At 46.9% G+C, this 13,864-nt stretch overlaps 1 protein-coding gene across 6 annotated transcripts in view; it reads right to left on the minus strand.

Annotated features, from left to right (window-relative positions):
* The window catches only part of LOC127000924 (uncharacterized), a 42,569-nt gene that overhangs the window by 21,552 nt on the left and 7,153 nt on the right, over nt 1–13,864 (minus strand). For all 6 annotated transcript variants that reach the window (XM_050865073.1, XM_050865076.1, XM_050865072.1 and 3 more), the window contains exons 2-13: nt 13,416–13,543; nt 12,003–12,136; nt 10,877–11,015; nt 9,567–9,738; nt 8,845–9,106; nt 5,957–6,261; nt 4,770–4,943; nt 3,208–3,467; nt 2,609–2,783; nt 1,536–2,378; nt 1,109–1,303; nt 242–421 (exon numbers count right to left, since the gene is read on the minus strand). In XM_050865073.1, coding sequence (XP_050721030.1) covers nt 242–421; nt 1,109–1,303; nt 1,536–2,378; nt 2,609–2,783; nt 3,208–3,467; nt 4,770–4,943; nt 5,957–6,261; nt 8,845–9,106; nt 9,567–9,738; nt 10,877–11,015; nt 12,003–12,136; nt 13,416–13,531 — 2,955 coding nt within the window. In that variant the 5' untranslated portion in view covers nt 13,532–13,543. The remainder of the gene's footprint in view (nt 1–241; nt 422–1,108; nt 1,304–1,535; nt 2,379–2,608; nt 2,784–3,207; nt 3,468–4,769; nt 4,944–5,956; nt 6,262–8,844; nt 9,107–9,566; nt 9,739–10,876; nt 11,016–12,002; nt 12,137–13,415; nt 13,544–13,864) is intronic.

Consider the following 13,864-nt stretch of genomic DNA (forward strand, 5'->3'; position numbering starts at 1 on the left):
ACTACTCCTGGATATGCCCACCACTCCTACGAAAGCCTTGTCAAATGTGTGTTTCTTGGGTTCATTGTACAGAAGAAGGGTCACACTACCACCAGGGCCATAAAACTACTCATGGAAATGCCCACCACTCCTACGAAAGCCTTGTCAAATATGTGTTCTTGGGTGGAGAATGTGTCTGATAATACAACCCTATATGTCTGTGTGTCTGTCTGTCTGTCTGTCCTCTCTCTCCCACACTCACCCCATTGTCAGTGATGGCCAGCATGTGGTTCTTGCCGCACGCTACGCTCAGCACCTGGGTCTGGCTGAGGTACGACACCAGTCTGGGCTCTGAGCCGTCCCCCACCACCGAGGGCATCACACGCCCATTCATCAGAGGCGCCAGCACGGGGCCCCCCACCAGCGGCCCCGCCAGGATGGGCTGTAAGGGAACGGATGAGTTGAGTCGAGATGATGCGGTCCACCTTATTTTTTTCCCGTTTTCTTTCTCTGATATTTATTCTACTTTTGATATATTTTTCATTTTTATCTCATATTGTTTTCCTTCCCTTATTTCCTTTCCCTACCCATCCACCCACTTCCTGATCCACCTATCCACCCACACAGCCCTTCCACCTCTGCCCCACCCATCCATCCACCTTCATTTACCTACTTAGCCTCTTCCACCCCTGTCTCACCCACCTACCCACCTAATCCATCCATCCACACAGCCCCTTCCACCTCTGCCCCACCCATCCATCCACCTCCATTTACCTACTTAGCCCCTTCCACCCTTGTTTCACCCACCTAACCACCTAATCCATCCATCCACACAGCCCCTTCCACCCCTCCCTGACCCATTCACCCACCTCCTGATTAACCCACACAGGCCCTTCCACCTCTGCCCCACCCATCCATCCACCTCTTCCACCCGTCTCACCCACCTACCCACCTTATCCACTCATCCACACATCTCCCTGCACCCCTCCCTAACCCATTCACCCACCTCCTGATTAACCCACACAGGCCCTTCCACCTCTGCCCCACCCATCCATCCACCCCTGTCTCACCCACCTAATCCATTCATCCACACATCCCCCTGCACCCATTCCTACCTCCCCCTACCCACCTCCTGGTCCTCGGGCAGTGTGATCCCCAGGCCGGCAAACAGCTTAGGGTTGGTGGTGGAGCGTGGGCCGTGTCCCAGCACCCCATAGTCCGAGAGTCCCCACGTGTAGAGGGCGCCACCGATGATGATGGCCGTGTGTCCGTACCCACAGCTTAGCACCTGCCGGCACACTTTGTCCACCGGCACCGGCACTGTCTGTGAGGGGGGTGGAGGGGTGTGAGACAGTTGTTTGGTGGGTAGTGACATTGTTAACACACACACACCACTATTTTTTTTCTATAATTAAGGCCTTGTGATGCTAGGGAACTCATGCGATGGCCCAGTGAGTATAAGGGCCAGTGATACATGAGTGGTGTGTGTTACTAAGTAAGCCATGGGTGAGTGGTGTGGTGTGCAGGGCAAGGGTTGGTGGTGTGTTGAGGCTCACCTCCTTGGGTGGGTCCAGCTTGTAGGAGAGCAGGTCGGGGCTGTAGTGCCACCCACGGCGCAGGTTGAGCTGGATGATGACGGCCAGGAACACCTCGATGAAGGCCTCCAGGGTGACCAGCTCCTCGGCGCCGCAGGGCAGCAGGCAGGAGCCCTGCACCACAGAAGAGAGGGGTGGGAAGGCCTGCTTCCTGCCATTGGTGGCCTGCAGGAAGGGCCTGATGGCTGGCTGTGTGGGGTTGTACAGGTCGGCCAGGCGCCGCAGCACCGCCAGCTCCACAGCGCCCAGCAGGCTCAGCACCAGGGCGATGTGTGTCCGTGCGAGGGACGGCCGCAGCAGCAGCACCTGCCGCAGCTCAGGGTCTGACACGCAGTGCAGGTAGCCGGCCTCCCTCTCCCTGGCCACTGCCAAGAGCCCCTCGCCCCGCCCCGGCACCGTTAGGTGCTCAGGGCTCAGCATGTCCAGCACCGGCGAGGACTGGGAGGACAGCAGGAGGCGTAGCTTCTCCAGGTAGAGCCCCCGGGAGGCGGCCAGGTACTGGAGGGTCTCCCAGCGCCAGGACACGGCGGCCAGGCTCAGCGCCATCACCTCGTCGTAGTACTGGTTGTCACGCAGGAACACCAGCAGGTTCCTCAGCGCCTGCTGCTGCGGCGGCGGCTTGTGGGCGCCCGGCAGACACAGGTGGTGCAGGTGGCAGATGACGGCCAGGTTGGCAAGGTTCCGCCGCTCCTCCACCCCGAGGTCTGGCCCACTCACCCCGCTGGTCAGGGTGCCCATGTAGGTGAGGAACTCCGTCACCAGGCCCTGCGCCGCGAACTTGATGGAGCACTTGACATGGGGACACTGTGGGGGAGGGGGGGAGAGGCACAGGTGAGAGGATGTCAGGAAGGTGATCATGAAGGGAGAGAAGAGAAGGAAGACAAGTGTGAAGAAAGTGAAGCAGGTAACATATGGATGAGCAGCAGGAGAGCAGCAGCAGGTGGTGGCAGAAGTAGTAGTGGAGAAAGTCTACCTCTATCTATCATTACATTTTCTATACACCCATCCACCCCCCCCGGGCCTCCGTCACCCACCCTAGAGTGTTTGTAGAGAGCAATGGCGGCGCTGAAGTTCCGTGACTTGAGCTTGACGTCCGCCGCCAGTTCGAAGAGTTTGGGGTCGAGGGAGAAGATGACGCCCAGCTTGTTGGCACTGTCGATGTCGCCCACCTTGAGCACTAGGTTCATGAAGAGGGACTCCACGCTCATCCTGCAGGAGGGGGTGAAGGAGTGAAGGAATAGGAATGAGTTTAGATCTCATTGAAAAGATAAGTTAAATAAAGTCTACATACTCATTTTACAGTGAAGGAATAGGAATGAGTTTAGATCTCATTGAAAAGATAAGTTAAATAAAGTCTACATACTCATTTTACAGTGAAGGAATAGGAATAAGTTTAGATCTCATTAAAAAGTTAAATAAAGTCTACATACTCAGTTTACAAGAGGAACAGAAATAAACAAAAATAAATGCTTTGGGGTAATGAAGGAAAAATTTGTGTTCTCACTGAAAAGACAATAAATAAACTACAACATTCACTATCATCATCACCATTACCTTTAGAATACTGACTCCCATCACCACCCTCACCCTTAAACCCCCCTCACCACTATACCTTTCACCATCATCACCTCACCTTGGTTGGCACACATAGAGAGCCTTGGAGGTCACGATTAGGCACCCGTGAGGCCAAGTGTGTGAGGGCAGCTCCACATCCTCCTCCTCCTCCTCGTCCTCCTCCTCCCTCTCATGTCCTGGTCTGCCGATGGGGGAGCGCTGGCCTGACCCCCCTCCCTCCTCCTCGGGGCCGACCAGCGGAGGGCTAGAGTGCAGGGATAGGATGTTCTCGTCCTCGGGAAGCTCGATTTCTTGTATGACGGGGTTGACCTTGCTGTCCTGGGGAAGTGTGGGTTTGGTGAGTGTTTCTGAGTGTGTCTTGTGATTAAATACTTCTTCCTTTTCTTTAATTTACTAGTATGTGTTGGTAAATGTGTGTTTTTACTTTTATTAAACTCTATGGTGTGACTTTGCTGTCCTGGGGAAGTGTGGGTTTGGTGAGTGTTTCTGAGTGTGTCTTGTGATTAAATACTTCTTCCTTTTCTTTAATTTACTAGTATGTGTTGGTAAATGTGTGTTTTTACTTTTATTAAACTCTGTGAAATGGGTGTGACTTTGCTGTCCTGGAGAAGTGTGGATTTGGTGAGTGTTTCTGAGTGTGTCTTGTGATTAAATACTTCTTCCTTTTCTTTAATCTACTAGTATGTGTTGGTAAATGTGTGTTTCTACTTTTATTAAACTCTGTGGTGTGACTTTGCTGTCCTGGGGAAGTGTGGGTTTGGTGAGTGTTTCTGAGTGTGTCTTGTGATTAAATACTTCTTCCTTTTCTTTAATTTACTAGTATGTGTTGGTAAATGTGTGTTTTTACTTTTATTAAACTCTATGGTGTGACTTTGCTGTCCTGGGGAAGTGTGGGTTTGGTGAGTGTTTCTGAGTGTGTCTTGTGATTAAATACTTCTTCCTTTTCTTTAATTTACTAGTATGTGTTGGTAAATGTGTTTCTACTTTTATTAAACTCTATGGTGTGACTTTGCTGTCCTGGGGAAGTGTGGGTTTGGTGAGTGTTTCTGAGTGTGTCTTGTGATTAAATACTTCTTCCTTTTCTTTAATCTACTAGTATGTGTTGGTAAATGTGTGTTTCTACTTTTATTAAACTATATGAAATGAGTGTGACTTTGCTGTCCTGGAGAAGTGTGAGTTTGGTGAAGATTTATGTTATTTTTCCATAGTGTGTGTTGGTGAATGTCTGGGTTATTCACTATTCTAATATTCTATAAAATGCTCATTATCACTACTGTCATCACCATTATTAAACACTCACTATCATGACCACACACAATACTACCATTCACACTAACTACTGCAACCCCTGTGATCATTTCTACCACCACCATCGCCATCACACACCACCATCACTACCACCCTCACCATACATACTACCAACATCACCATCATTGCTAGAAATCATTTAACCATTTCCTCTACCATTATACCACCACCACCACCACCCTCATCATCGCACACCATCACTACCACCACCACCATACATACTGCCAACATCACCATTATCCCATCACCATCACCCTCATAACACCATCACTATCACCACCACCACCATACCCCCCCCCCATCATCACTCACTATGGTCCCGTCAATCTTGGAGGAGGAGGAGAAGAAGGTGGAGATGAGGGTGACCCGACGTGTGACCTGTGTGTCGGTGAGGAAGATGACCTCGTCCTGCAACACCACCTTGTCCACGTCCGGGATGACCTTGAACACGTAAAGCGGCGTCTGCTCCAGGTCCGTGCTGTACACCTGCGGAAGAGAGGGAAGGTCAGGTCAGGTCAAGTTAGGTTAGGATACACTAATGATCTAAGAATTACACATAACTTCCTATAAATTTCTCTAAAGGTCAGGTCAAGTGATGGTGTAGTATTAGCCTAAGGACTAGCTACATGTAACTTCCCATCAATTCTTCTAAAGGTCAGGTCAGGTTAGGTTATGCTAATGACCTAAGAATTATACATAACTTCCTATAAATTTCTCTAAAGGTCAGGTCAAGTGATGGTGTAGTATTAACCTAAGGGCTAGCTACATGTAACTTCCCATCAATTCTTCTAAAGGTCAGGTCAGGTTAGGTTATGCTAATGACCTAAGAATTACACATAACTTCCTATAAATTTCTCTAAAGGTCAGGTCAAGTGATGGTGTAGTATTAGCCTAAGGACTAGCTACACGTAACTTCCCATCAATTCTTCTAAAGGTCAGGTCAGGTTAGGTTAGAATATATTATTTACCTAAAGACTACATATGACTTACCATTGATTTCACTGCACCTGTATACTACTTAATCTAGTCTTATTATTATCATTATTGTTATTCCTACTTTTGCTACTACTAATACTACTGAAATGCTAAAATTTTCTCTTTACTACATTCCCACATGACCTCTGCGTGTAACGAAATACACGAGAAATTAATCTAGACAAGGAAAGGTTTTGCCGGCGCCGGGGATCGAACCCACGACCAGCGAGACGGGAGAGCCACTCCTTAACCAGTTGGCCAAAGAGGTACCCCACTCGCAGAGGGAGTCATGGACGGCTCGCTCATCAGGCTAGTCGCTGCACTACACTACTACTACTACTACTACTTCTGCAACCACTACTACTACTACTACTATGTTTATGAGGCAATGAAGACACTGAAATAAGGTGTGGTTTAAAATGTCCTCCGTCTTTCACTTCTAAAACCAAAACTACCATACCACTATGACCACCACTACCCAAACACCCACTACAACAGCCTGCTACAGCCTCTACAGCCCCTACCATGAGAGTGCTGTTGAATCTGCAGTGTCCCGCCAACAAGTGTCTCTCCTTGGCGAACTGCGGAGTCGCCACGATGTCATGGATGAACTTGCACAGCCTCTCCGGGCGGGTGGCCACCGGGGGCAGCGACGCAGGCTCCCCGTCCCCCGCTGAGGCAATGGAAGTGGTGGAAGTGGTCATGGTTGGCTCTGGGGTGCTGGTGGAGGTGGTGGTGGTGGTGGTAGCAGTGGGGGTGCAGGTGGTGGTGGTGGTGGTGGCGGAGGAGGTGGGGGTGGCAAGCTCGTCTATGTCGCAAGTGTCTACTCCTGCAAGAGGGAGAGAACGTTCAATGTTTTTTTCATTTACGGCAAAAAAAAAAAAAAAAAAAAAGCCCACTAAGAAAAAAAAAAAGCTCAGTGATATGAAAAAAATTGAAAAAGCCTGAAAAAAAAGACCAATAAAAAAAATAATAATGAAAAAAAAGAAAAAGAAAAAAAAGTCCACCAGAAAATAATAAAAAAAGCCAGCAACCAAAAACCGACCCCCAAAATAAAACACTACATTGACATAAACTGCATCTCTATACTCTCTCTTTTTTTTTTTTTTATCTACATCTCCAGCATTGCGTATGAGGGGCAGGATGATGATGACGATGAGAGGGTTCCGGTATACAGGGATGATTTATTTATTTATTTTATTTTTTACAACTAAAGAAACAGCTCAAGGGCAACAAAAATAAGGTATATAATAAAAAAAAAGCCCGGTTATCGCTGTTCCTAGAGAGACAAAAGTTATGAGCGGACAAAAGAGACGTCAATTTCGGGAGGAGAGTCGTCTTGATACATGACTTTGAGAATACTTTTGAAATGACTGAGAATAGAGAGCATATGTGGGATACCTGAGGAGCATGGTATCAAGGGCAGAGGAACAGTGAAGTGGAGCGACAGAGCGGATGAGTGTTAGGGAGCGTTGGCGGGTGAGGGATTGAGCGTGTGGAGGGAGTGCAGGAATCAAGGAAAGTGTGGTGGGTGAGGGATTGAATGTGTTGGTGGTAGAGGGATTGAATGTGTGGAGAGGGAGTGTAGTGGGTGTGGGATTGAATGTGTTGGTGGTAGAGGGATTGAATGTGTGGAGAGGGAGTGTGGTGGGTGAGGGATTGAATGTGTTGGTGGTAGAGGGATTGAATGTGTGGAGAGGGAGTGTGGTGGGTGAGGGATTGAATGTGAAGAGAGGGAGTGTAGTGGGTGAGGGATTGAATGTGTTGGTGGTAGAGGGATTGAATGTGTTAGTAGGCAAGGGATTGAATGTGCAGAGAGCGAGTGTAGTGGGTGAGGGATTGAATGTGTTGGTGGTAGAGGGATTGAATGTGTTAATAGGTAAGGGACTGAATGTGAAGGCAAGGGATTGAATGTGCAGAGAGGGAGTGTAGTGGGTGTGGGATTGAATGTGTTGGTGGTAGAGGGATTGAATGTGCAGAGAGGGAGTGTGGTGGGTGTGGGATTGAATGTGTTGGTGGTAGAGGGATTGAATGTGCGGAGAGGGAATGTGGTGGGTGAGGGATTGAATGTGTTGGTGGTTGAGGGATTGAATGTGTTAGTAGGCAAGGGACTGAATGTGTAGGGAAGGGATTGAATGTGCAGAGAGGGAGTGTAGTGGGTGTGGGATTGAATGTGTTGGTGGTAGAGGGATTGAATGTGCAGAGAGGGAGTGTGGTGGGTGAGGGATTGAATGTGTCAGTGGTAGAGGGATTGAATGTGTTAGTAGGCAAGGGACTGAATGTGTAGGGAAGGGATTGAATGTGCAGAGAGGGAGTGTGGTGGGTGAGGGATTGAATGTGTTGGTGGTAGAGGGATTGAATGTGCAGAGAGGGAGTGTGGTGGGTGAGGGATTGAATGTGTTGGTGGTAGAGGGATTGAATGTGTGGAGAGGGATTGAATGTGTTGGTTGTTGAGGTATTGAATGTGTTATTAGGCAAGGGACTGTTTGTGTAGGCAAGGGATTGAATGTGCAGAGAGGGAGTGTGGTGGGTGTGGGATTGAATGTGTTGGTGGTAGAGGGATTGAATGTGCGGAGAGGGAGTGTGGTAGGTGAGGGATTGAATGTGTTGGTGGTAGAGGGATTGAATGTGTTAGTAGGCAAGGGACTGAATGTGTAGGCAAGGGATTGAATGTGCAGAGAGGGAGTGTGGTGGGTGAGGGATTGAATGTGTTGGTGGTAGAGGGATTGAATGTGTTAGTAGGCAAGGGACTGAATGTGTAGGCAAGGGATTGAATGTGCAGAGAGGGAGTGCAAGGATTAAGGAAAACTAAGGGATTCTTCTGCTGTAGTCACCCCTTTCAGGAATACCTTCAGAGGACACTCGTAAATACAAATCATATAATCTCTCTCTCTCTCTCTCTCTCTCTCTCTCTCTCTACTGACTTACTCTTCATTTTTTAATTCTTTCACTTTTACTTTTTATTGTCCTAGTTTCTTGTTTTCCTTTCTTTTGTTCTCTTTCTCCTCCTTGTCTTTTCCATTCATCTTTCCCTCTCCCTCTTTCTTCTCCGACTTTCTGTATTTCTATTCTTTTGTTTTCTTGCATTTTCCTATCTTTTTTTTTCTCTTCCTCTTCCACTTTTCATTCGTCTCTCTCTCTCTCTCCCTCTCCCACACACACACACACACACACACACACACAAACACACACAGAACTATCTCTCCTCACACTCCCTCCCTTCCACACACACACACACACACACACACAAACACACACAGAACTATCCTTCCTCACTCCTTCACCATCCCTCCCTTCCTTCCACACACACACACACAGACCTATCCCTCGTCACACTCCCTCTTCTTCCCTCTCTTCCACACACACACTCACTCACAGACACACAACCCAATCCCTCTTCACACTCCCTCACCTTTATTCTCCGTCAATGGTTTTCGGCGTGACCCGGTCTTCGCCTCGGCCAGCCTTTGTCTCAGCATCTGCAGCTTCTCCACCGACAGCTGCTTGAGGCCCAGGAGACGGGAGCGAGGGGGCGGCCCGGTGCGGTGGTGTATGGAGCCGTGTCCGCTGTCGTCGTCCGGCCACTCTGGGGTGATGTGCTCCAGGGGGAAGAGGTACTGGTTGGTGCGCTGTTCGAGGACGAGGCGCCATTGTCTGTCCTCGGTGCCTGTGATCTGTAGGAGGGATGGGAGGGTTGTGGGTGTTATTGTATAGGTTTGTTTATGTTTTTCTTATATATTTATTTAGGAGTGAGAGAAGAAGAAAAAGGAAGAGAGAGAAATATACACACACAAAACATGGTAGGAAAACACACACACACACACACACACCTAACCTAACCTTAACCTAACCTAGCCTAACCTAACCTAACTTAACCTAGCTTAACCTAACCCAAACCACACACACACCTAACCTAACCTAACCTAACCACACACACACACACACACCTAACCTAACCTAACCTAACCACGCACACACACAACATAGAAAACACACACACACACACACATACTTAAAACTAGATCAACAGACATACACACCCACCAAACACACACACACACACACACATACTGAAAACTAGATCAACAGACATACACACCCACCACACATACACACAGAGACGCATACACTCACCAGCAGGTACACAGTGTCGTGGGAGCTATCGCGGCAGAGGTGGAGCTGCCTGACGGGGACAGTGATGTATGTGCCGCCAACCTCTTTGCCACTGCTCAGCTCGATGAAGGACAGTTCACCGAGTTCCGTACCAATGATGGCCAGCGAGGCGTCACCCACCAGCGTTTGCCACCTGCGGATGAGGGAATGATGACGAGGGTGGATGATGACGTGTGAGTGGAATTAAAAGGAAAGGGAAAAATGAATGACGAGAAAGATGGAAGATAATGAGGAAAAAAAGAGGAAAACAGGAAAGATAGAAGATGAAAAAAAGAGGAAAAACAGGAAAGATAGAAGATGATGAGGAAAAAAAGAGGACAAACAGGAAAGATAGAAGATGAAAAAGAGGAAAATAGGAAAGATAGAAGATGGAAAAAAGAGGAAAAACAGGAAAGATAGAAGATAATGAGGAAAAAAAGAGGAAAAACAGGAAAGATAGAAGATGAAAAAAAGAGGAAAAACAGGAAAGATAGAAGATAATGAAGAAAAAAAGAGGAAAACAGGAAAGATAGAAGATGAAAAAAAGAGGAAAACAGGAAAGATAGAAGATGAAAAAAAGAGGAAAAACAGGAAAGATAGAAGATGAAAAAAAGAGGAAAAACAGGAAAGATAGAAGATAATGAGGAAAAAAAGAGGACAAACAGGAAAGATAGAAGATGAAAAAAAGAGGAAAAACAGGAAAGATAGAAGATAATGAGGAAAAAAAGAGGACAAACAGGAAAGAAGGAAGACAAGGAGGAGAAAAGGGAATGAGAAGGGATGATAAGAAGGGTGGATGATGAAGAGAGAAAGGATGGAAATGGAAAATAACGAAGAGAAGGGATGAAAGAAAATGGATAAAAGGGAATGACAGGAAAGAAGGAAAACTAGGAAAAGAACAGGGGAAGAGAAGAAGGAAAACAAGGAAAAGAATAGGGGAAGAGAATTAATTTTTTTTTACAGCAAAGGAGTCAAAAAAAAAAAAATAATAATAATAATAAATAAATAAATAAATAGCCCGACAAGAAGAAAATAACGAGAGAGGAAAAAGAAGAAGACAAGGAGAAGAAGAAGAAAACAAGACCCAGGGAAGCACATTACGGCAAAGGAGTCAGTTCAAGGGCATAAAAAAAAGGGAGGCAATAATAATAATAATAAAAAAAAGCCCGCAAGAAGAAAAAAGAAGAAAAGGAGAAGAAAGCAAGACCCAGGGAAGTACATTACAGCAACCCCCCCCCCCCCCAACACCCACACCCACACACACACACGCCAGAACCCAGCCCAAGACTCACCATACGAGGGAGGAAGGTCGCGCTCGGCTACCGTTTGGGGGCAGCACCAGCACGTCATCGGTCTTGAAGCGCTGGTCCCGGGTGGCACTCGGGTCAAGGTGGCCCTCGACTGGCACCACGAACAGAGTGCCATCCTCACCTGTGTATTTATTTATCATTAGTATTTTTTTTTACAGTAAAGGAAGGGGAAAAAAATAATGAAAAAAAAGTCTGGTAATCGTTGCTATCAAGAAAATTTTAGAAAGTTGGAAAGTTTCGTTTAGTCGGCGCAACATCTGTGGTCATATGCCGGAGAGAGACAGAAGGGGAAAGAATTATAGGAGAAGAGAACAGATCCCAGGAGACGGGACACAACCCCCAATTAATACCTGGTACCCATTCACTGCTGGGTGGACAGGGGTGAGGGTATCAGAAAAACCACCCAAATTTTTCCACTCCACCGGGAATCGAACCCGAGCTCTCTCAGTTGTGAGCCGAGTGTGCTAACCACTGCACCACGAAGCCCCGGAGAAAATTTTAGAAGAGTGGCCAGAAGGGACTGAATGAGAATGACAGGAAAGAGAAAAGGGGATGAAGAGAAAGGCCCCTCATCATTATCACATCTTTACCACACTTTCCACATCCCTTCCTTACTACGTCCATTCTGTGCCGTGATCAACTCGTCAGAACATGTTTTCGAGCTCTTACACACATCTCCAAAATGGACGATGTGAATGAAATGTTGTGTTTATTTCCGACATGGAGCGGCGAGTAGCGGGCTTTTTTTGTACTCTTTTTGTTGTCCTTGAGCTGTGTCCTTTGTAAAAAATAAATAAATAAATAAAATAAATAAATAAATAAATAAAAAAATTCTACATGGTCCCCTTCACAATACCCCCACACATCCCCTGCAGCACCCCATACATCCCCTACAGCACCCCATACATCCCCTGCAGCACCCCATACATCCCCTGCAGCACCCCATACATCCCCTGCAGCACCCCATACATCCCCTGCAGCACCCCATACATCCCCTGCATCACCCCATACATCCCCTGCATCACCCCACACATCCCCTGCATCACCCCACACATCCCCTGCATCACCCCATACATCCCCTGCAGCCCCCCATCACCCCCACACTCACTGGCCACAAGCAGCCACTCCGCAGTAGGGCTGAAGGCGAGGGCGGCTGGTCGGCGGCTCTCCCCGGTGACCCAGGGTATCCGCTGGGTGGTGGAAACCCCGTCACGGAAGCTGTATAAGATGATGTCCCCACCACTGTAAGGGAGAGACAGAGAGACGGAGCATTAACACCTTGACCGCGGATTTCCTATTAGAGGATGTCACCGAGCTACAGGAATGGAACAAAAAGTGGCTGCTTTGTGGGTCTGCCTCCACTTGTTTTCATTTGTGTGTGTTCTTTCCCCTTGTCTGTACTGGTCTTTAGTCTTCCTGGGTGTTCAGTATCCTTGTCTGGTGTGTGGATGAGATAAGCTTAACCCCTTGACTGCGGATTTCCTACAGGAGGACATCACCAAGCTACAGGAGTGGAACAAAAAGTGGCTGCTACAATTCAATGGAGAGAAATGTAAAGTCATGCACCTTGGGAGGGGATATCCAGCACACCAATACCACATGGGAAACGCTCCACTATCCACCACAGAGGCAGAGGCAGACCTGGGAGTGTATGTTACCAGGCTACCAGTGAAGGGATATCCAGCATACCAATACCACATGGGAAACACTCCACTATCCACCACAGAGGCAGAGGCAGACCTGGGAGTGTATGTTACCAGGCTACCAGTGAAGGGATATCCAACACACCAATACCACATGGGAAACGCTCCACTATTCACCACAGAGGCAGAGGCAGACCTGGGAGTGTATGTTACCAGGCTACCAGTGAAGGGATATCCAACACACCAATACCACATGGGAAACACTCCACTATCCACCACAGAGGCAGAGGCAGACCTGGGAGTGTATGTTACCAGGCTACCAGTGAAGGACAAATCCGTGCCAATCACAGCGGATGGGTTAAGCAGGGATGGGGATAGAGTTAGCGGACACAAGTAAATGAATAAAGAGAGAAATATGGCCTCAGGAGTAATAAAGACAAGTAGTATGTATGAATAACCAAATAAAACAGAGAAAAAAACACATAAAATCAGAAAATGAAAATGAAAAACAAAATACATAAATCCAAATAGGAGACAGAAATGAATTAATAAAAATGAAAGAAATATTGCGTCTATAGGAATAATGACAGAGTAAAATAGAAAAAAAACATAATCAATCCAAAGTGAAGTACAATAATGATGAAAATAAAGTAAATCTAATAATAATAATAAATAAATAAAAAAATAAAAGAAATATTGCATCTATAGGAATAATAACAGAATAAAGAAAAAAAGAAAAAAAAAAGTAATGTCAAAAGTGCAGTACAGTAATATAATGACAAATAAAATAAATCATAAAAAAAAAAAAAAAAAAAAAACGGCCAGGCTGATCCAAGGTGCGACACATACATCATCCGACAAGACACATCATACTCTACCTTGTGGCGAGGGCGGAGGTGATGGAGCGAGGTGTGGTGGAGGTGGTGGCGGTGGTGAAGTGGCTGCCCTCGAGGCCACCCACCAACCGCACCACCTCGTAGATGCCCCCTACCATCGCACCATTCACCTGCCGAGGAAAAAAAAAGGCGCGTGAGGCAATTACCATAAACAAAATAGATACAAACTCAATTCCCTTATATATATATCTTTATCTTTATCTTTTATGGGAGCGGCGAGTGACGGGCTTTTTTGTGAACTCTTTTTATTGCCCTTGAGCCATGTCCTCTGATGTCAAAAATAAAATAAATAAATAAATAAATAAATAAATAAATAAATAGGGTCAACCCCCACCTGTTAACTCATTAGGTATTGTTTTTATGCCCTTTTATTTTATCTTATTGTGGAAAGGAGAGGGGGAGGAGGGAGCATTTAAGGACAAGGTGGTATG

This window comes from Eriocheir sinensis, chromosome 19, assembly GCF_024679095.1.
Source record: "Eriocheir sinensis breed Jianghai 21 chromosome 19, ASM2467909v1, whole genome shotgun sequence".
Lineage (NCBI taxonomy): Eukaryota > Metazoa > Arthropoda > Malacostraca > Decapoda > Varunidae > Eriocheir > Eriocheir sinensis.